The 19,168-nt window shown below is 56.3% G+C and overlaps 2 protein-coding genes across 3 annotated transcripts in view; one reads left to right on the forward strand and one right to left on the reverse strand.

Annotated features, from left to right (window-relative positions):
- Nucleotides 1–234: 234 nt before the first annotated feature.
- On the forward strand, nucleotides 235–3,246 carry ISLR (immunoglobulin superfamily containing leucine rich repeat). The gene is made up of 2 exons (XM_045848566.1): nucleotides 235–521; nucleotides 1,323–3,246. The coding sequence occupies exon 2, from the start codon at nucleotides 1,331–1,333 to the stop codon at nucleotides 2,615–2,617; it is 1,287 nt and encodes a 428-aa protein (XP_045704522.1). The 5' UTR covers nucleotides 235–521; nucleotides 1,323–1,330; the 3' UTR covers nucleotides 2,618–3,246.
- Nucleotides 3,247–5,828: 2,582 nt separating this feature from the next.
- The window catches only part of STRA6 (signaling receptor and transporter of retinol STRA6), a 39,917-nt gene continuing 26,577 nt past the window's right edge, over nucleotides 5,829–19,168 (reverse strand). For both annotated transcript variants that reach the window (XM_045848573.1, XM_045848572.1), the window contains 12 exons: nucleotides 18,039–18,161; nucleotides 15,848–15,915; nucleotides 15,637–15,713; nucleotides 15,292–15,353; nucleotides 14,204–14,366; nucleotides 11,271–11,346; nucleotides 10,017–10,150; nucleotides 8,796–8,913; nucleotides 8,612–8,713; nucleotides 7,712–7,875; nucleotides 7,323–7,469; nucleotides 5,829–6,656 (listed from right to left, as the gene is read on the reverse strand). In XM_045848573.1, coding sequence (XP_045704529.1) covers nucleotides 6,487–6,656; nucleotides 7,323–7,469; nucleotides 7,712–7,875; nucleotides 8,612–8,713; nucleotides 8,796–8,913; nucleotides 10,017–10,150; nucleotides 11,271–11,346; nucleotides 14,204–14,366; nucleotides 15,292–15,353; nucleotides 15,637–15,713; nucleotides 15,848–15,915; nucleotides 18,039–18,161 — 1,404 coding nt within the window. In that variant the 3' untranslated portion in view covers nucleotides 5,829–6,486. The remainder of the gene's footprint in view (nucleotides 6,657–7,322; nucleotides 7,470–7,711; nucleotides 7,876–8,611; nucleotides 8,714–8,795; nucleotides 8,914–10,016; nucleotides 10,151–11,270; nucleotides 11,347–14,203; nucleotides 14,367–15,291; nucleotides 15,354–15,636; nucleotides 15,714–15,847; nucleotides 15,916–18,038; nucleotides 18,162–19,168) is intronic.

A 19,168-nucleotide genomic window follows, 5' to 3' on the forward strand; every position in this document is an offset into this window, starting at 1 on the left:
GCCCCCCATCTTCTTCTTGTCTGAGGTGAGGTTAGAAGTCTCTCGCCTTCCTTGAGATTCAATTTCTTACCCTTCCCACCATAAAAACCCTTCTGCCGCATCCTTTCTTGGGTCTTGTCCAGCTAGTGCTGTGCCTTTAAGGAAGCTGAAGCTGCTAAAAGTGAGTGAGAGAGAGAGAGAGAAATAGCCAAAAAAAATTTGGCATCTTCCCCCTCAAGTTTCTGGTGTCACTTATGAAACACAGGTCCTCGTTGCTGGAGAAAAGCAGTTGTTTTGCTGGAAGAAGGCGCGCAGGCTGCCTGGGCTCCATTCCTGCAGCCGCTCAGCAGCTGGGCCCCTCACCCTGCAGGGAAGGGCGGCGGCTCCTGGTGCAGGGACCAGGCTAGCCCTTCCTCCAGCAACTTCGCCTTCTCTGGGGAGCCCTTGGCTGTGCAGACCGTCCTGGGCTAACCTCAGCCTTTGTTGCTTTCTGGTTCCATCTTAGGAGAGGCTCTGCTTGACTAAGAAAGAGTACTTTGAAGGTAAGCCAGAGGGAGGAGGGCTTCAAGAGCCAACAGGAGAAGAGAGAAGCCTGTTAGGCCCAGGACCCCCTGGGCACTTTCCTGTTGGTTCGGGGTGCTTGGGACAATCCCTTGTTTGGACCTGTCCGGGGGGCATCTGCCCCTCCAACGACAGCCCCGCAAATCCCAGCAGCATTTGGGTTGAGCCTCTGGCCTTGCCCAAGTCAGCTGAGAGGTCCTGGTGGGGTTTATTTAGGCAGCTGCCTGGTGTAGTTTGAACAGAACAGGCCACAGGGGTGATTCTGTAGAAAGGGTCTGGTGTCTGCTGTGGTCAGGGCCTGCAGGAGCAGGAGGGGGCTGGGGGGGTGGATGGGGGGGGTGTACACTGCACAAGGGGCCCTGTCTGGGCCAGGGCAAAGCATACCTATGGGGGGCTCCGGTGGGAGGGACTGTGGCCAGGATGTGGGAGGTTCTGCAGAGTGCTGGGGGAGGGGGCGCCTGGAAAACAGATTTCAAGTCATAAAGTCAGCTAGGAGCTGGCCGAGGCGGGGAGAGCTCTCCACTCAGAGGAGGAGCTGGGGTTCTCTTCTATCCTGTCTTCGTCTCTCCTAGCTGCATGACCTCAGGCAAGTCCTGGCCCTTCCTTGGGCCTCAGTTTTCCGTTCTGTAGAATAGGGGTGGTGGGCTAAGTGGTGCTGGGTCTTAGCTGGCTTACGTAGGACAGGGCTCTCATGGGGAAGAGCTCTGGGTTGGGGGCCTGACTGGGATGACTGCCTTCCATGGGTCCTTGGAGTCACCTCGGTGGCATGTCTTTCTCTGCAGGAGGTAGGATGCAAGAGCTGTGTCTGCTGTGCTGGGTGGTCCTCCTGGGCCTGGGGCAGGCCTGTCCTGAGCCCTGTGACTGTGGGGAGAAGTACGGCTTCCAGATAGCTGACTGTGCCTACCGCGACCTGGAGGCTGTGCCTCCCGGCTTCCCAGGTAACGTGACCACACTGAGCCTGTCAGCCAACCGGCTGTCCATTTTGCCAGAGGGTGCCTTCAGGGAGGTGCCCCTGCTGCAGTCACTGTGGCTGGCACACAACGAGATCCGCACGGTGGCTGCTGGTGCTCTGGCCTCTCTGGGCCATCTCAAGAGCCTGGACCTCAGCCACAACCTCATCTCTGACTTTGCCTGGAGAGACCTGCACAACCTCAGTGCCCTCCAGTTACTCAAGATGGACAGCAACGAGCTGACCTTCATCCCCCGAGATGCCTTCGGCAGCCTTCGTGCCCTGCGCTCGCTGCAGCTCAACCACAACCGCTTGCACACACTGGCGGAGGGCACCTTTGCACCACTCACTGCACTGTCCCACCTGCAGATCAATGACAACCCTTTCGACTGCACCTGTGGCATCATGTGGTTCAAGACATGGGCCCTGACCACAGCTGTATCCATCCCAGAGCAGGACAACATCACCTGTACTTCACCCCATGTGCTGAAGGGCACACCACTGAACCGCCTGCTGCCACTGCCTTGCTCAGCACCCCTGGTGCAGCTCACCTACCAGCCCAGCCAGGACGGTGCTGAGCTGCGGCCTGGCTTCGTGCTGGCGCTCCACTGTGACGTAGAGGGTCAGCCGGCCCCCCAGCTTCACTGGCACATCCAGACACCCGGTGGCACGGTGGAGATCATTAGCCCCAATGTGGGTGCTGATGGGCGTGCCCTGCCTGGTGCCCTGGTAGCCAGCAGCCAGCCACGCTTCCAGGCCTTTGCCAATGGCAGCCTGCTCATCCCTGACTTTGGCAAGCTGGAGGAAGGCACCTACAGCTGTCTGGCTACCAATGAGCTGGGCAGTGCGGAAAGCTCGGTGAACGTGGCACTGGCTACACCGGGCGAAGGGCACGAGGATACGCTGGGGCGTAGGTTCCATAGCAAAGCAGCTGAGGGTAAGGGCTGCTACACGGTTGACAACGAGGTGCAGCCGTCAGGTCCCGAAGACAATGTGGTCATCATCTACCTCAGCCGAACTGGGGGCCCAGAGGTGGCAGCAGCAGGAGAAGGGGTCTCTGGGCAGCAGACCCCAGACCTGCTCCTGGTGGGCCAGAGCCTCCTCCTCCTCTTCTTCACCTCCTTCTAGCCCTGCCCCAACCCAGCGGGGCCCCCCTGACTCCTCCCCCTGACTCTGTGGATATCCCCACTGAGGTCTGGAGTTGGCAACTCCCAAGGCCTGCATGGGGGGCATCACATCTTCCTACCTCCCCTTCTCACCTCTTCTGGAACACTTGCCACCTCAGCTTTTAGATTTGATCAAAGCTAGTGACTAAGACAGAATCTGATCCCGTAACTCACATGGCCCGTGCTCCCCTATAGGGGCAGCATGCTAGCAGGATACTGCCCTAATCAGCGGGGCAAAGCCTCAGTGATAGAATTCCAGGGGGGGGATGGATGCAGGCAGGGTGCAGGGGAAAGATGGGATGGAGGGGCAGTGGCGTGCGTGGCTCTGAGGTTCCCAGTGACCTGCTTGAGCTCTTGATGCCCATTGGCACTCTCTGATGACCAGGGGGCTCTGGAGTCTCTGCCCTCATCTCAGACAGGACTGGAGGACCCAAGATGGCCTTCCTCTCCTGACTCTTCCTCCCTCAGCCTGTGGCCCTCCCTCCTGGACACATCCTTCCTTTCTCTCCAGATATGTGTCTGTAGCCTGCCCCTCGGAAGAGGCAGCCAGCCTTGGGGGCTACGGAGAAATAAATATCATTTCTGATGCTCTCCTGTGTGTGCCTGGAGTTTTGTCTGATCTAGAAGCTTCTGCGGTGGTAGGACCAAGTCCAGACAGTTAGGACAGCCAGCCTGCTTGTCCATGTGGGATGGGGCCTGTGAGGTGCACACGAACCATGTGGCAGATGGGTCATACGGCTGGGCCTCTCCCCAAGTTAGCCATGAGTCAAATGGGGGCACTAGCCTGACAACCATTACAAAGGCTTCCCTGGGACCTTGAGTGGTGCTTATGCCAGTAGGGGTCTGCAGAGGCATTGTAGAGAGGCGGGGAAAGAAAGAGTCTGGCTTGTGGCTCCTCTTCCTGGTCCATGGAAGAGATGGTAGGGTATAGACAGAAGGGCAGACAGGCAAGGTAACGTGGAGGAGTGAGAGAAGGGGGGAACCAAAAGGACCCAGGGAGATTGAGAATAAGAGACCAGATTTGAGAGAGAAGCCAAAGGAAATGGATGTACTTCCTCCCACCTTTTCAGGTGACATTTTCCTGGAGGAAAGTCTTCTGTAGGAGTCTTTCCCCACAGGGCAGATGGACCAGTACCTGACTTGGCAGAGGGGTGGGATGAGGGCCTGGGAGAAGCCTGCGGGTCCCTGAGGACAGGGAACAGGTGGATGGGGTCCAGACCTGGGGGCTGTAGAACCCCATATACGTACTGGGTCAGATATGTCTCCCCTCCGCCTCCACCCCTGTCCCTTTCCAAACTGAAGGTTGCTACACATAGGACAACACCTTGTGAGAGAGGGTCTGTCACCTCTGCCAGAGCCCCCAGGACTGCTGAGCCCAGCCAAATGGAGGCAGGGAGACAGAGGAGCCTGAGGTGGCCTCTGTGAGCCTGAGAGGCTGACCGGCCCCTCTCCGCTCCACCTGGCCCCCATTCAGCACTGCCCCGGCCCCTCGTCACCCCGTAGCTCCCACTGAGCAATGTCAGCAGCAGCACGTGTGAAACCAGGGGGAGGGCTGCATGTGCGGCAGAAAGCAGAAAGAGGGAGCCGAGCCCATGTACTGTGCCACCTTCAGTAAGTCACTGCCCATCTCTGGACTTCAGCTTCCTTAGAAAGCAAAAGACAGGGTAGGACTTGGTCATGCTTAAGGGTCCAGTGGGCTCTGATCAGCTAAGGCTTGACAACCCTAACCTGACTGGGACTCCTGATGTCTCTGGCTCCATTCACAGTCCGGCAGCCCTGGCTTCTGGGAGTAGGGTGTGGGCCTCAGACGCAAGTCAGGGGCACCTGTGTTCGGAATGAACTACCTACTCCCCTGCTTACATTTTATTAAATTGATTTTAGAGAGAGAAATATCAATTTGTTGTTCCACTTACTTATGCACTCATTGGTTGCTTCATGCATGTTCCCTGACCAGGGGTCAAACCCACATATCGGCGTATTGGGATATCGCCCTGACAAACTGAGCTACCCGGCCAGGGGGCTACTGACCTGCTTTAAAGTCATCCATAGTCCCCACTGCCCTGGGGTGAAGCTCTGGATCCCCCAGCCAGCCAGCCAGCCACGGCCTCCTGGACTGGCTCTCACGTTTCCCACCCTTCCCAGCCTCTGAGGGACCTGCTAGTTAATTGTTCTCTAAATACTCTGTAACACGCTCTGCACCTTTACTCATGCCGTTCCCTCAGTCTGGACAATTCCCCTGTTCCTTACTTGGCTGAGTTAGCCTTTAAGACTTGGCAAAGGTACCACCTCCTCCAGAAAACCTTCCTGGATGCCCTGCCCCCCGATTCCTGTGTGGACTATGCCCCTGCCTCTGGCTCACACAGCCCTGGGTGTCGTGTCCCAGCCTGGTCACACTCTATTGTGACTGCTTCCTTATGAAGGACTGAGACCCTGCCGTCATCCCTGTGATCCTGACAGCCACCGACACAGGGCCAGGAGACACCTTTCACAGGCTGCAGTGGGCTCAGGGACTGCCCTCCTCACAGGCAGCCTCAAAGCTGGGTGCCAGCCCCCTGGCCCTGCCTTGGCTTTGTGTGTTTTGGGCTGTAGTTGTGGTGCAGGAACGTGGAGGGGGGTTGGTCTCCACTAACCGAGCAGACATTTTTGAGGTCCCACTGACCTCAATCTATGGGGTGGCCACATTTCCTCACCCTCTGTAGCCCCCAGCCCACAGTGGACCCCACACCCTCACCAACACAGCCTCCCGCCCCACCAGTCGCCAGCAGGACTGGGACCCTCGCAGCTGCCCTTCTCCTCTGCATCCTCCGGCTGCTCCCATCAGGTCAGCTCCCTCACTGTGTGCCCCCCACTTCCACTCTTTTATTCATATTCCTCCCCTAGCTTCCTAAAATCTCTCCTGCTCCCCAAGTCCCGTCCATTCTTGAGAACCCAGAATAAGTCCTACTTCTAAACCCAGTGCTAACACAGCTCAGGATAGCTCGGGATAGCATCACTGGATCCCCAGTTTCCATCACCCAAAAGGATGTGACCATGGGTTTCTTCTCTGCCCCCCACCCAGGGGGGTCCCAGCCCAGCATGTGACTAGAATATCCCACCTGCACCCAAGCCCCATAAACCCCGTGTAAGGAGTTTTCCCCACATGACCCCCCCCACAAGGAGGACTATTTCTCAAGGACAAGTTTATTACAGGGAGCACACTAGCCTCTTTCATAATATCTAAAGGCATACCAACTACAAAAATATTAGGCTTTCAAGTGTGGGAAGCTCAATGTGGGGACTGGTGTGAGCTATGACTTTGTTGCCAATAGGAGCCCACCGGTTTCCTCCTGGGCTTCCTGCAGGCCACCAGACCTCAGAGAGGAGAGGGTCAGGTCAAGGCTGAGTGGGGCCAAACTCTGTGAACGTCAGGCGGTCCCAGCTTGAATCACCAACCCAGGTCAGCAGAAGGCTTCAGTAAGTCCCCGGAGGCTGGCAGCAGGGTCACCCTGGGGAGGGACCTACATGTAGCTTTTCTGGTTCCACTGGCTCCTGGACCAAGACCTAAGCCACCAGGTGCCTTCTTCAGAGCTTTTGCTGCTTCCCAGGCCAAGGGGGCAGACTAGAGCCCTAGTAAAGCTCATAGTGTAGACAGACCTCCACTCAAGCCCGGTGACCTCCAGCCTCGGGGGCTGCCACTGGGATCCTGACTCCAGTACCTGCTGGCAGATCTGATGCTAAGCAGAGAGGCTACCATGGCTAGGGTGACGCTGGGAGAGCCGTGGGAGAAATGGGCCGGGAAGAGGGGAAGCACCTGCCTAGCCGAGAATGCGAGTGCCTTGGTGCTCCCCATCCTCAGGGCTGGATGCCATTGGCCTGGGCACCGGACAGGGCCCTCTTCCGGAAGGCCTGGAGAGCTGGGTTGTGCAGCAGTGTGTAGGCCAGACCCCAGCGGGCCCTGCCTTGGTGGGCTCTGGGCCCTGTTCCCTTGGCCATGGGGTCCTTGGTCTGCAGCAACTGCATCCCTAAGAAAGGGGAGACCTTCTGTAAGTCACTCAGCAAACCCAGCCAAGCCCCACCCCAGGACACAGATCCGAGCCCAGCCTGAAAATCCCCTGCGCATGTGGAGGAGGATGGTGAGACAGGAGTTCTGGGTGTCAGAAGTGTGGGGGCGAGAGGAGAGTTTGTAAAGGCTCAGGATGCCATCCTGCAAGTGGCAGACAGAGGGGGAGACGGAGCTTGGTGAAGGGGACTGGAGGCTGGGTTGGGACATGGTCTGAAGCCAGCTTAGTGTCCCCCTCTCCACTACATAGTTCCCAGATGGTAGTGAAGGGGGAGGGGAGGGGGTGGACATGCTGCCTGAGAGGGAGAGGCGGAAGGTGGCCCAGGAGGGGGCGGGCAACAGCACCCCTTAGCAAGACGGTCACCTCATTCTTTGTGTGACAGGGTATGTGTGTGCATGCATGTGCACTGAGAGAGTGTGTCTTTGTGTGTGCATGCACACGTACACATGTGTGATGGGAAAAATTACCAAAGTGGACCAGGAAAATTCTCACTTCCTCTCTCCCACAGGCAGCCCCAGGGCAGGAGTGAGCGTTTTCCTGGCACTCAGTGTTGGGGAGGGGTGCATCCCTCCTTCCCAGGAGAAGCTGGGTGGGCTCAATTCTCCCATCCCCAGTGGGAAGACACACCTTCTTCTGCCCCAAGAATGAGGCCATCCTGGGGGACTGTGCGGGGCTGGGGCTTCTGCGTTCGCAGGAGCAGGGCACAGAAGGCTATCATGGCTGGATGTGACTGGTTGACCTCAATCTTCAAGAAGTTGCAGTATGTGTGGTAGCCTGGGGTAGATGGGGGATGGTGGCACTCAGGGAGGAGGGCACAGACAGTATGTAACACACCCACAGGGGTACCCTGCACACCCTGGCACACGCACTACACACGGCCCACTGCACACACCACATGGTTGTTCCAGACACCCTCCGTGAACAGATTCGAACACAGACCAGGTCAGAACAGACCCTCCCTTACTACTTGGGCAGCCTGAGCAACCCCCACCATGGCCCCTGCCCTGCGACCTTACCAGGGTCAAGAGTGGCAGCTCTAGGTGGTAACAGGCTGAAGTCCATCTGGCCAAGGTGGATGGCATTGTAGAGGGCAGAGAGGACCACTCGCCAGGCAGCCACTATGGCGCCCACCAGCACGTTGATGGGGAATAGCAGGAAGGTGGCTGCGTAGAGCACACAGCTGGGGTGGGGGAGAAGGAAGGATGAGACAGGTCCTCACACGCACAGCTCCTTCCTTGGAGTTAGAAGCTAGATGAGGTCAGACTTAGATGACCACAGCTACTGTGTATTTATTGAGTACCTAATATTTATTAAGTACACCGTGTACGCACCCCACCCTAGGCCAACTCTCAACCCAGCTGGCCCTCCCTACCACCCCGGGAGACAGGCCATTCCTTCCTATAGAAGGAAAGTGGAGGCCCAGGGAAATTGAGGGACTTAGCTAAGCTGTCTAGCTAGCCAGTGGCGAAGCTAGGGTTTAAGTCCAGTATCACCTGCATCTTTCTATGACCCGGTGTCTCTCACCTCCCTCCTATGGGTCCCTTGTCCACTGACTCTGAGTCCTCCCAAAGCCTTGCCATCTACCAGGGAAATGATATTTCTGTTAACCTCCATCTTGCAGAGAGAGAGGTGCACGGTGCTGAGGGCACAGAGGATCCAAGGGAGAGCACTGCTCATCCCCAAAGCAGGAAAGGCTCATGGGGTGACTGGCTCTGTGACAGGCAGACAGAGAGGTATGTGGAGTAGGCTGGGCCACTGCCCCTTTCTCTGTGGGCAAGACAAGCTCTCCTCACTACCGTTGGGCTGCCTGCGAGGAATGGGAGAATGGCAGTGGAGCAAGAAGGGCACAGGTAGAGACACCAAAGGAGAAGAGGCCTGAGGGCCTGAGAGAGCCATAAGCCCGGGAGCTGCCTCACTGGTTGGTCAGTTCTGCCCATCCGTGGTGAGTCTTCAGAAAGACCCAGTGGGCTGCCATGTTCTGCAGTGTCACAGCCAGGGCCAAGGTCAGCCAGAAGGGCCTGCAGGTGGGGTAGGAGGGTGTCACTGTGAGTGGTCTTCTGGGAAGGGGTCCCAGGGTCCTTGGCCCCATGTCTCTCTCACCAAAAGGATGCCAGTGATCGGAGGAGCAGCAGGTTCCTGCCGTGGAACACGGGCATACACACCAGGAAGGCCAGGGCCACAGTCACCAGGAAGAAGATGACCTGCTGTACCAGGAGCCCTGCCGAGATGGGAGTGGGTGGGGGGCAAACCTCAGCTCTGCAGGACGCAGACCACCCTGACACTCCCAGGAACCCAAAGGCTCTGGAATCAGGCAGACCCGGTTTCAGATCCCTGCTCTGCTGCTGCCTGCCTGAGCCGCCTTGAGCAAGTTACTTTACTGCTCTGAGCCTCGGTTTCTTCCTCTATAAAATGGGGGGATGCCCCTACCACAGAGGGCTATTGTGAGGACCTAGTGAGATCATGTCTGTGGCAACTGTTTGAAAACCACCAGATGCTTTGTAAATGTTATTCTCCCCCAGTTCTTCCTGACTCCTTGGGGGCCAGAGTGCATTCCTACTGGCCAGAGTCCGGAACGTGGTTGGAGCCCAACAGTTGTCTGCTGAAACAACTGGCTAATTCTTCACGTGGGATCACGTGGGATCACGTGGACACAAGAGGAGTTGGGAGGTACAAAGTCTACCAGGATGAGGAGTTATAACTTCCAGTGCTAGTAATCCCTCTACTCCTTGGCCATCCTTCTCCAGGCCTTTGCTCTTGCAGCACTGGCCCCAGCCCCTCACATTTCAGAGGGCTTTCTTCACTCCAGTGCCCAAGGGGAGGATTAGAAATTTAGGAGCTGGGAGGGTCCTGGAAATTAATCTAGTCCAACTCCCCCAAAGCAGGACCCCCTTTGCAGCCCCCATCCATGGCCCTGGAACCCTGCTTGCATACCCCCGTGACATGGGTCTCAGCACCTCCTGAGACAGCCCGTGATGGCACAGCCCCACTCACACAAGTGGGAATGTGTCTACTTGAACACAAGTGGGACACCTTCCAACCCTGGGTTCACTCCTTGTGTGAACAATTGGTGGCACCCAGGGGCCATCCCCATGTGAGGGACAGCCTTTCCCAAGGGCTCCTGTGTCCCCCAGCCGCCATCAGAGTGAGCTTTCTGAATGCAGGGAAGGCCAGGGGGGTCCCTCTTCTCACTCTGGTCCCAGATCCTGCTCAGCAGAGGCAGACACCCAGGAGTGGTCAAGACCTGCTGAGCACTACCCCCACCCTCACTGGAGTCAGCTTGGGGACCAGCCAAAGCCCAGTAGGGTGGGCTGGGGGACTCACCAAGACAGGTAAAAGCAGTCTGGTAGGCGCTGAAGTTCATCCAACAGAATATGGCCTGGCGAGAGGGGTGGGGGCTCTGAGGTAGAGAGCCCAGGTCCAGGGCAGCCCCTCGGTGTAGAGCTCGCAGGTTGACCCTGGGATGCGGGCAAGGGAGGCAGGGGTCTCAGGGAGCACATACACTCCCAGGCTGATTACAACCCAAGGGCAGGGAAGCCCAGGGCCGCAGGAGCCCAGGGTAGGCTGCTAATCCAGCCTGGGAGGTCAGGGAGAGCTTCCTAGAGGAGGTGAGTTCTCAGAGGTGCCTTCAAGGATGAATAAGAGTAAGCTGGTGGGGTGGAGATCAAGGGAGACAAATTCAGGCAGAAGGCTCAACGTGAGCCAAGTCAGAAAAGTGAGAAGCAACAGAAGAGATGGAAAGTGACTTGCAGCTTGGCCACCAGGGTGGGAGGCAAGGTTCCTCATCCATGGCCATGGACCCTGCTTGAATACCCCCCATGACAGGGAACTCATCACCTCATAAGAAAGCCCATTGTGGCATAACCCCCCTCACATTAGCTAGAATGTGCCTGTACATAAGCCCTCAAGGCAGAGGCCTAAGGGCCTTGAATGCCAGCCTAAGTAGAGCTAACCCTGTGGGGAAAGATCCCTGGGCAGGACCTGTGAGGTCTGATAAATGCTCGGGGCATGGGGACCAGTTCTCTGACACTGCTGAGTGCCTGCACCGCCCCTCCCACCCACCCTTCTCCCAACTAGAACCTTCTCTCCCTCTGCCTACACTTCTTCAGTGCTCCTTTCATTCACCATGATAACAATCTCTTCAGTGCCCCAATGCCAGCCAGACCACCTCCTCACCCAGTCACCAGGGCAGGCTCATGGAGCCACTGCGCCCCTGCTCTCAAAGCACTCGTGTCTGTAGCACCCTTCCTCCCTCAGCTCCCTCCTCTTCCCCCACTCCCAGGCAGAAGGCCAGCTTTCCCAGGGCTCTTCCCTGTCAAATCCAGCCCGCCCCTGTGGACTCCTCTCAGGGGATGGACTCCACACTCCAGCCCCGACTCAGTCATGCCCTAGGTCACCCCCGCAGCCGAAATACCCACCTTCTCTGCCCACCACAGGACAGCTGGGCTCAGTGACAACCTGGGCCTACAGAGACCCTCCCTCCCTCCAGCACAGGGCTTTCCCTAGAGGCCCTCTGGGTCGGGGTCCTGCAGGCCCATAGACTCTGGCCTCCTCTCCAAGTCAGAGCCAGCCACTAACCTGTGTGTCACCAGTGAGCGGATCAGCACGAGGAAGGTGAGTGAGCAAGACAGGACCAAGGCCGAGACATAGCAAACTAGAGGGTGAAGAGGGAGCAAAGTGGGAGACCGGGCCTGCAGGGTCTCCTGGAGCCTCCCACTGCCATCAGGCCGTGCCGGGGTGAGAGGCACCCCTGCCCCACACCCCGCTCTGAGCAGAAGCCTCTCGTCACACTCCCCGTTCTCAGACCCAGTGTAAGCTGAAGACTGCAGCTGGCCCCATACTGCCAGGTGACATAGGGTAGCCAAGATGGGGAGAGGCCACCTCTGAGGCTGCAGACTTGGCTCTCACCCAGGTCTTGCTGCCTCCATTGCTGTGAGACCCAGCCTGGCGCCTGCCTCCAGCTCCGGTGCTCCCTGATCATGCGGCCTTCGGGGGTCATTTCCTCTCCCAGCCTCACCTTGCTCGTGTCGGGCACACTGCTGTGCTGCCCGTGCTCCAGCACGAAGGGAGCCATAAAACCCCATCTAGGCCTACCTCACCGGCCTTTGATCTGGGATCAGAGGATGCGAGTGCTTTTCAGTGTGGCCTGAGTCCATCAGAATGAGGAGAAGGGACCGCTGCTACCCATCCACTCGGGCTCCCTGTCCACCCCGGCCATGAGCAAAGATCAAGAGTTTGCTCTCCCACCAGCAGCTGGGAGAGAACGCATAGTGTGTTGTGAGCAAGCCTGGTATTTAAACATAGCAGGGATGAAAGGTAGACCCCTTTCACCTTACCTGCACATCCAGCATTGCCCTGCACCCTCAAAGCAGCCCCACAGGAGACTCGCAGGACGACATGGAAGCAAGGAAGAGGCTGAGACTCCGAGAGAGGGCCTGGCCTGCCAGCCCCACACTAGGGAGCGATAGTGCCAAACACACAACCATTTCCAAGCAGACCCAGAAAGAGCCCAGGGTGGCTGCACCCTGATTTCAGCTAGCCCAGGAAAGTGCTCCTGGTTTCCGAGTCCCCACCAGAGCAGGGGTGGGTGGGGGACAGATGCATGTGAAATAGGCAAGCACTAGTTCCACACAGTCACGGGGGCTAGAGAAGTGGGCTGGGCACTAGCCACAGGTTAGAATCACTGGGAGAGGTTAAAACCTCCGTGGCCCAGGCCACATCCACAACCAATTAAACCAGAAGTTCTGGGTGTGGGACCCAGGCCTTAGCTTTTGTAAAAGCAACCCTGGTGATTCTGACATGCAGCCAGCACTGAGGACCACTGCACTGGGGGCTTTCAAAAGGCAGAGCCTTAATGACTTATTTCAATCAGCAATTGATTGAAATCAATTAACCAATTTATGTGCTCAGAGTGCCTGCGACAGTGGTTCTCAAACAAAAGTAGGCCCTAGGCTCACATCAGAATCACCAGGGCCCCATCCTCAGGGTTTGTGAAGTCAGGCCTGGGGCTTGAGCCTTGGGATTTTTGAAGTTACCAGGTGATTTTTAGGTGAACAACTGTTTCAGAAACCTGAGCCTCCCTGCCTGTCCTGGGCTCGCTCCTCCAATGGCAAGGGGTGGCACTTTTCTGCAAGGTAAAGCTGGAAGAAAGCTCTGAGCATGCACAGCTTTGCCCTTTCCATCCACCTGTCAGGAGCCAGCTCAGCACCAGCCAAGGTTCATTCAGACCATTTCTGCCAGAAGATGGAGAGCCTGCCTGCTGAGCCTGCCGGGGGCCTAGGGCCTGGCCTTTGACCTCTATCTATATCCTGTTCCTCTCTCTTTTCATTTGGTTTCAAACTTGTGTCCCTCCTAACCCTAGTGCCCGTAAGATCTTCCTGTGCTTTGCCTCCTCTGGGACACTGCACCTGCTCCGCTATGGGACCTTCTGTGTGGATCCACTCATCTTCCCCAGTCAGATCCAGGGCCTCAAGGACAAGATTCCTTTGTCACTTCAGCACCACTTTGCAGACAGAAAATTTGAGATCCAGAGAAGATAAGTGTCTTGCCCAGGGACACTGCTAGTCAGTGATGGAGCAGAAATTCTAATCTAGTCTGCCCAACTCAGAGTGTGAACTTCCTGTGAACAGCGCCAGGCTTACTAACCAGGTGCCAGGGAAGAAGACGGGCAGCCTTCAAACAGGTTCTCAGAGCTCAGACAGCATTGGCTCCTTAGCCTAAGAACAGGCCAAAGGGCCCCAAGCTTGGATATAATCTCAGTTCCAATACGGCTTGCTGGCTGCTCTGGACATATATCTAATGCCCCTGGGCCTCAGTTGCCCTCACCTGGGAGCTAGGAGAGTGAACACTGCTGTTTGACCCTGCATCTGAGAAGATCCACAGCCTTCGGGCTTGGAAACTACAGCATGCGATGATAGATGCCAGGTGTAATGAGTAGAAGCAGAATCCTCTGCCCTGGACACATCATTTCCTGCCTTCCACCCCTGATTTCCTGCTCTGATAGATGGCATCAGTGATGTTAACCTAATGGAGCTGCTATGAGGTCTATGCTTGGATTCAGGCTGATGTGAGCCATGTCTACTCCTGCCTGTGCCTAGATCACAGCCAACTTGGAAAATCTCCCTGGGGATGTCACCTCAGCCCACCCAGCTCAGTCCCACATTTCCACCTCCTCTCTTCCTCCCCCACCCTCAGCAAAGGTCCCTGAGGCTGTCCCCTCAGCTCCAATACACCATGGCTTTCCCCATCTTCAGCCTGCAGAGCTGGGAAAAGACATTGGGGGTGAGGGTGAGAGACACACACAAACTGACAAGAGGCTGCTGAGATGATGCCTTCAGGTCTCAGACTTGGGACTGGAAGCTGCAACCCCCTCCCCCAATTTGGAGATGAGGCTGTCAAAACCCAGAGAAGGGAAGGAGTGTGCCCGAGGGCATGCTGCTCAGGCGTCCCACCTAGCTCATATACGCCCACCCAGGCCTGCGGGGAATGTGGGGGGGGGGGGTGTGGCTCACCTTCCAGAGCCCACAGATGGTGCTTCACCAGCTTCACCACCTCCTGCCTGTCCTCTGAGAGCACGACCCCGAAGCCAGCCAGCAGGTAGGAGACCTCTGTGGTGATCCCCGCCCTCACCTTCTGGATGGTGGGTACCACAGCCACCAGCAGCAGCAGGGCCACCTGGAAGAACCCCAGAATGAAGGCACCAGGGCCTAGCTATGCTGAGCCAGGCACTCCCGCCCCAGGGAAAGTGTCTTCTGAGTTGCAGGGGAGACTTCAGGGCAGCACACTGGCTGCACGCGTGTTGCCAGCACCCATCAGCGCTCTGCCCTGCCCTCGAGAGCAGCGTGTGCTCCTTCATGCCTCCGGTCAGCATGTTACAGACGGATCCGATTCTAGCCTAACAGGCCACAGGTACGTATTGTGCTTCCAGGCAGCACAACTGTATACTTGTCTGTCAATCTGTCAATCATCTGTCTAAAATTCAGAATATAAAATTTTCAATTTTTCCAAGTTGGAGAAAGCAAAGTTCCTGTAAGTGAGCAGAAGCACTGAAGCTGGGCAGGTCTGGATTCAGACCTGGGCTGCCCTGCGATACCAGCTGTAGGGACTTGGCCAATCAAATCCCTCTCTCTGAGCCTCAATTTCTCCCATCAGTAAAATGAAGAAAAATCATACCTACCTCCTGAGATTTGGGTTTGTTTGTTTGTTAGGGGTGGCGGTGATGGTGGTAGGGATGGTGGGTATTTATCAAACACATTTTTCCCTAAATCTTCCCAACTTCCCAAAGAGGAAGGTAATTTCCTCCATTTTTAGCTGAGCCAGTGGGTTTAAGGATGTTGAGTAATGTGTGTAGGGTCACACAGGCGGTAAATAATGGAGCTCGGATTTTAACCCTTGTTTATACGACTCCAAAACTCATGCTCTGACTCTGTGTGAGCCCAGCGAGAGTTAACACCTCCTCCCTCTGGGTAGGCCAGTGTCCCCAAGACATCAGAAGCAGCTGGACAGGACTGTGGGTCACACTTTTGGACAGGCGAGCTGGACCTGAAGCATCCAGGCTTGGGAGTCCAGAGGCAAATGGCACTGCAGAGGCAGGACATACCTGGTAGATGGCCGTTCCTGTCAGGGTGGCTGAAAGCACGAGCTTCAGGGGGAGTCGGAACCCTGCAGTCCCCAAAAAGGGAGGTATGGTGAGCCGAGCACCACCCAGGCCCCAGAGCCCCCATCCCTCCCCAGAGGCCCAGGAAAAGAGCCACGGCTCACAGAAACCTGAGCCACCAAGGCCAGGACAGGCCAGGCCAAGGGCTTCCCCTTGTCCCAAGCTGGAGCTGTTCTTCCTAATGACAGGGTTCTGGGGTTTGAAGTTTCTGACCTGCCACTGTAGCTGTTTTGTGCATAGGAGGGGGAGGTCACCTGTCACTCTTGACCTCAGCACCCACCTCCATACCTTGCTGTGGAGTATAGACGTAGTGTCTGATGCAGATCCAGGCCTGAGACAGGAAGCCATGCTTGGAGGCAGGGGAGCTGCAGAAAGGTCCAGGGGGTGAAGGGGACTCAGGGTGGCCCCTTCCCTGAGCCCCAGAATTTGATTCATCCCCCACCAGCCTGCCCAGCGCCAGCCCTGCCCAATGGCCCAGAAGGTATGCCTAGAACCTCACCTGCTCCTCAGCTTCTTCAGGCAAAGGAGGGTCCTCAGATATTCCTCAGGGTAACTACTCTGCAGCCTCTGTGGGGACAGAGAGATGAGACCTGCCTGGAGCCATCCCCGGGAACCTGGCTCAGGGTACCAGAGTGGGCACCCAGTAGGTGCTCCACAAAAACCTCTTGGTTGTGGAGAATTGCAAAGAAGGGCCAAGCTGTGGGACAAGGCCCAAGTTCCCCAAGGCTGCCCTTTCCTCCTCCACAAATACAAGACTAATTGATCTCCTGTCTAAAAACACTTGATGCTGGGGAGTTCTTCCCGAGGTCTAGCTCCAACCCTCTCCTACTCTACTCAGTCACATCTCATCACTGTTTCCCTCTCGGCTCTCAGACCTCTGCTAACTGAGATTGGGGCACGGGGCACAGGGGGCCCATGTCCCATGGGCACATCCCCAATCAGGATACAGGATGGGGCCATTCCAGGTCAGACACCCCAGGCCTTTCCCTCTACTCAAGGGAGGTCACAGGGGTGACAGGATTTGCCTAAACCACATTCCAGACCTTAAAACTGACTGCCAAGTGGCAGAGACCCATGGGAACAAGTCCCTGCTCCCATCATTAGGAGAATATAGGCCATTGTCACCTGTTACCATAGCAACCCTGGGGTCCAGGGCAGGTGTGAGTCAGCTCAAAGCTTAACTGTGTCCTTTGAGGCTTAACTAAGGGCTAAAGAGGATTTTACTTCTCCTAAGTTTCTCAAGAGGAAAGGCATGCAATGGGGTGAGAGGCGAGGCAGAGAAGATGCCTGGAAGAGGGAGAGGGATTCGGCAAGGCAGAGCCATGCCTGGTGCAGTGTGTTTCCTGGGAAGCTGGTCCCCTCTTCTCATCCAGATGAGGGGTCAACAGGCTTCCTTAGAGGATCAGGAGGCAGTAGTGAAAAATACTTAGAACTCTGCTGCTGCTACATGAGAGCCAAACCCTGTCAGGTGAGCCCATGGAGACCTAGGGTGGCCCCTGGATAACGTGAGCCCACTCCAGCCTCTTCTCCCCTCCCCCTCCATCCCTCCTCGGGGTTCAGTCCCAGCTCCTCTCCTGAGCTCCGGGGCCATGGGGCTCAACTGCCCACCAGACCCTTAAAATCCACACCGGTATAACTGTCCAGGGTCCCCTGCACTTCTGCTCTCATCCAGCGTTCTGTGTTAGCAACTGGCACCACTGCCTCCCTGCTCTCCATCCTAGATGCCGCCCTCCAAGTCTTTCCTTCACCCTCCCCCGCTGAAGGAAGAGTCCTCAGCCTTTCTCAAGAGCCTCTGTGGAGCAATTTCCTCTTCCTCCTCTTTCCCCAGGAAATGTACTTGACCCCACCTCCACCTGCACCCCCATGCACTTGGATGTGCCCCTACTGCACTTTTCACATTGCTGTCACAGAGGCTGCTGGATCCATCTCCCCCTGCGCACTGGTGCTCCTGAGGGCGGGACAATCAGTCAGCTCCAAGCCCACAGCACCCAGCCCTGGGCCTGGCACTTGATGGGAGCTCAGAAGGCTTCTTAGTAAGGTGACCATATCTTGTAAGACTTCTTTTGTGACAGAAAAATGTGCTGAGTGTTTATTTTGTGTTAAGAACTGCCAGGTACAGCAAATCAGCATGAACAAAACAGACGCAACCCACCTCTGCCTTTTACTCATGCTCTTTCCTGTGCCTACAGCACCTTCTCTCTCCTTACCTCTCTCCATCCCAGATCCTGCCTGTCCTCCAGGCCCCTGCTCAAGTCTACCTCCTTCAGGAAGCCCCCTTCCCCACCTTTATCTGATATTATCTAACTGAGTGTTGATTCAGAATGCAATTCTTCCCTGAGTGCTTCCTGGATTGCGTCAGCCTCTGCAGAGTTCCTAGCAGGGACAAGACTCCTGACCTGTCTCAATTCTCCAGCTGGAGCCCAGGGGTTCAGAACCAGAGCTACGACTTACTGCCTCTGGCCCAGTTCTCCTTTGTTGAGTCCCTGCTGTGCGCATAGCTTGGTGCCCCAGGCATCCTGGGTGCCATCCCAGAGCCTGGCCTAGCCTTTGCCTGGGAGAGAGGACTAACTAGTTACTTGGCAACTCAGCAAACCTTTTCTGAAACCTGTGGCATGCTGGGTCCTCCACTAAGCATCACTGCACGAGGTAGGAAAGCAACAGACAGGGGGAGCCCAGCCCAGCCCCTTTACCTCGGAGCCCACTCTGGTCCTACGGCTGAAGCTTCTCACAAACTGCACAGGGTACCAAAGGCTCAGGAATCCAAGACCCAGAAGGAGAGGCACGGAAGCCAGCAGGGAGTAGTACTTGTAGATCTGGACAGACAGACACCAGAAACACCTATGTTCTGCCTTTCTCCCCCAATCAAAGGCCAGGATCCATTTCCCTTCCCGCCTTACCCTGGACACTAAGGGTGGTCTGGGGTGCCATTGGAAGAGTTCTGGTTCTATCACCACCCACCTACCTCCAACTAGAGCCACTCTGGACAGTCATTCCCACTTCCCCTTCTCAGGCCCTGCAAAGATGCCTGCCCCTCCCCCAGGCCCTGGACTCCCAGGTCAGGAGCCCAAAGGAGGAGGTTATATAATCCCCTCTTCCCCACTCAGGGGGCTGCAGCAAGGCCGGAAACAGGGATACACTCTTCCTGTGTTCCTATGTTCCTGGCACTTTGGATGCAGGCCCCTGACAATTAGACAAAGGCCTAATTTAGTCCACGCACAGTTTGTAACCTGGCCATCACGGAAGGGCATGCCCTGCCTCTGGTGTTGAGGCCTTTGTCCCTGAACTCCCAGGGCTGGGCCCCGCACACATTCATCCATTTATTTGTTATTCACTACCTTTTTATTGAGAGCTTAGTGCGTGCCAGGGGGTAAACAGAGACCGATCAAGTCCCTCTTCTCAGAGAAACCAGCTAATCTTCACCTCTACCTGGGGGTTCCGTGATATCGACTCCCTTTACAGGAGGTAAACTGAGCCTCAGGAAGGTGACATGCTTCCCTCAAAGCACTTAGCACCACATGGCATCATTTTTGTGCATTTGTTTGTTTGTTTATAATGTCTCTTCTTCTGAAATGGCAGCTCTTATGATGCCAGGGGCCTTGTCTGCGCTGTTCATAGCCATATTCCAGTGCCTGGAAATGTCCCTGGTACAGACTATGTGCTTCAGATAGGTTTGATGAATAAATGAATGGATGAGTGAGTGAATGAATGAAGCCAGATTCAAATTTGGGTTGCTTGAATTCAAAGCCTACAGCTCCACCCTTTGGGCTCCAGACTGAGCAGCCTCACACCCCCAGCCGGCAACCAGTGAAACAGGTAAGGG

Source organism: Phyllostomus hastatus, unplaced genomic scaffold, assembly GCF_019186645.2.
Source record: "Phyllostomus hastatus isolate PE091 unplaced genomic scaffold, TTU_PhHast_1.1 phas_contig_62, whole genome shotgun sequence".
Lineage (NCBI taxonomy): Eukaryota > Metazoa > Chordata > Mammalia > Chiroptera > Phyllostomidae > Phyllostomus > Phyllostomus hastatus.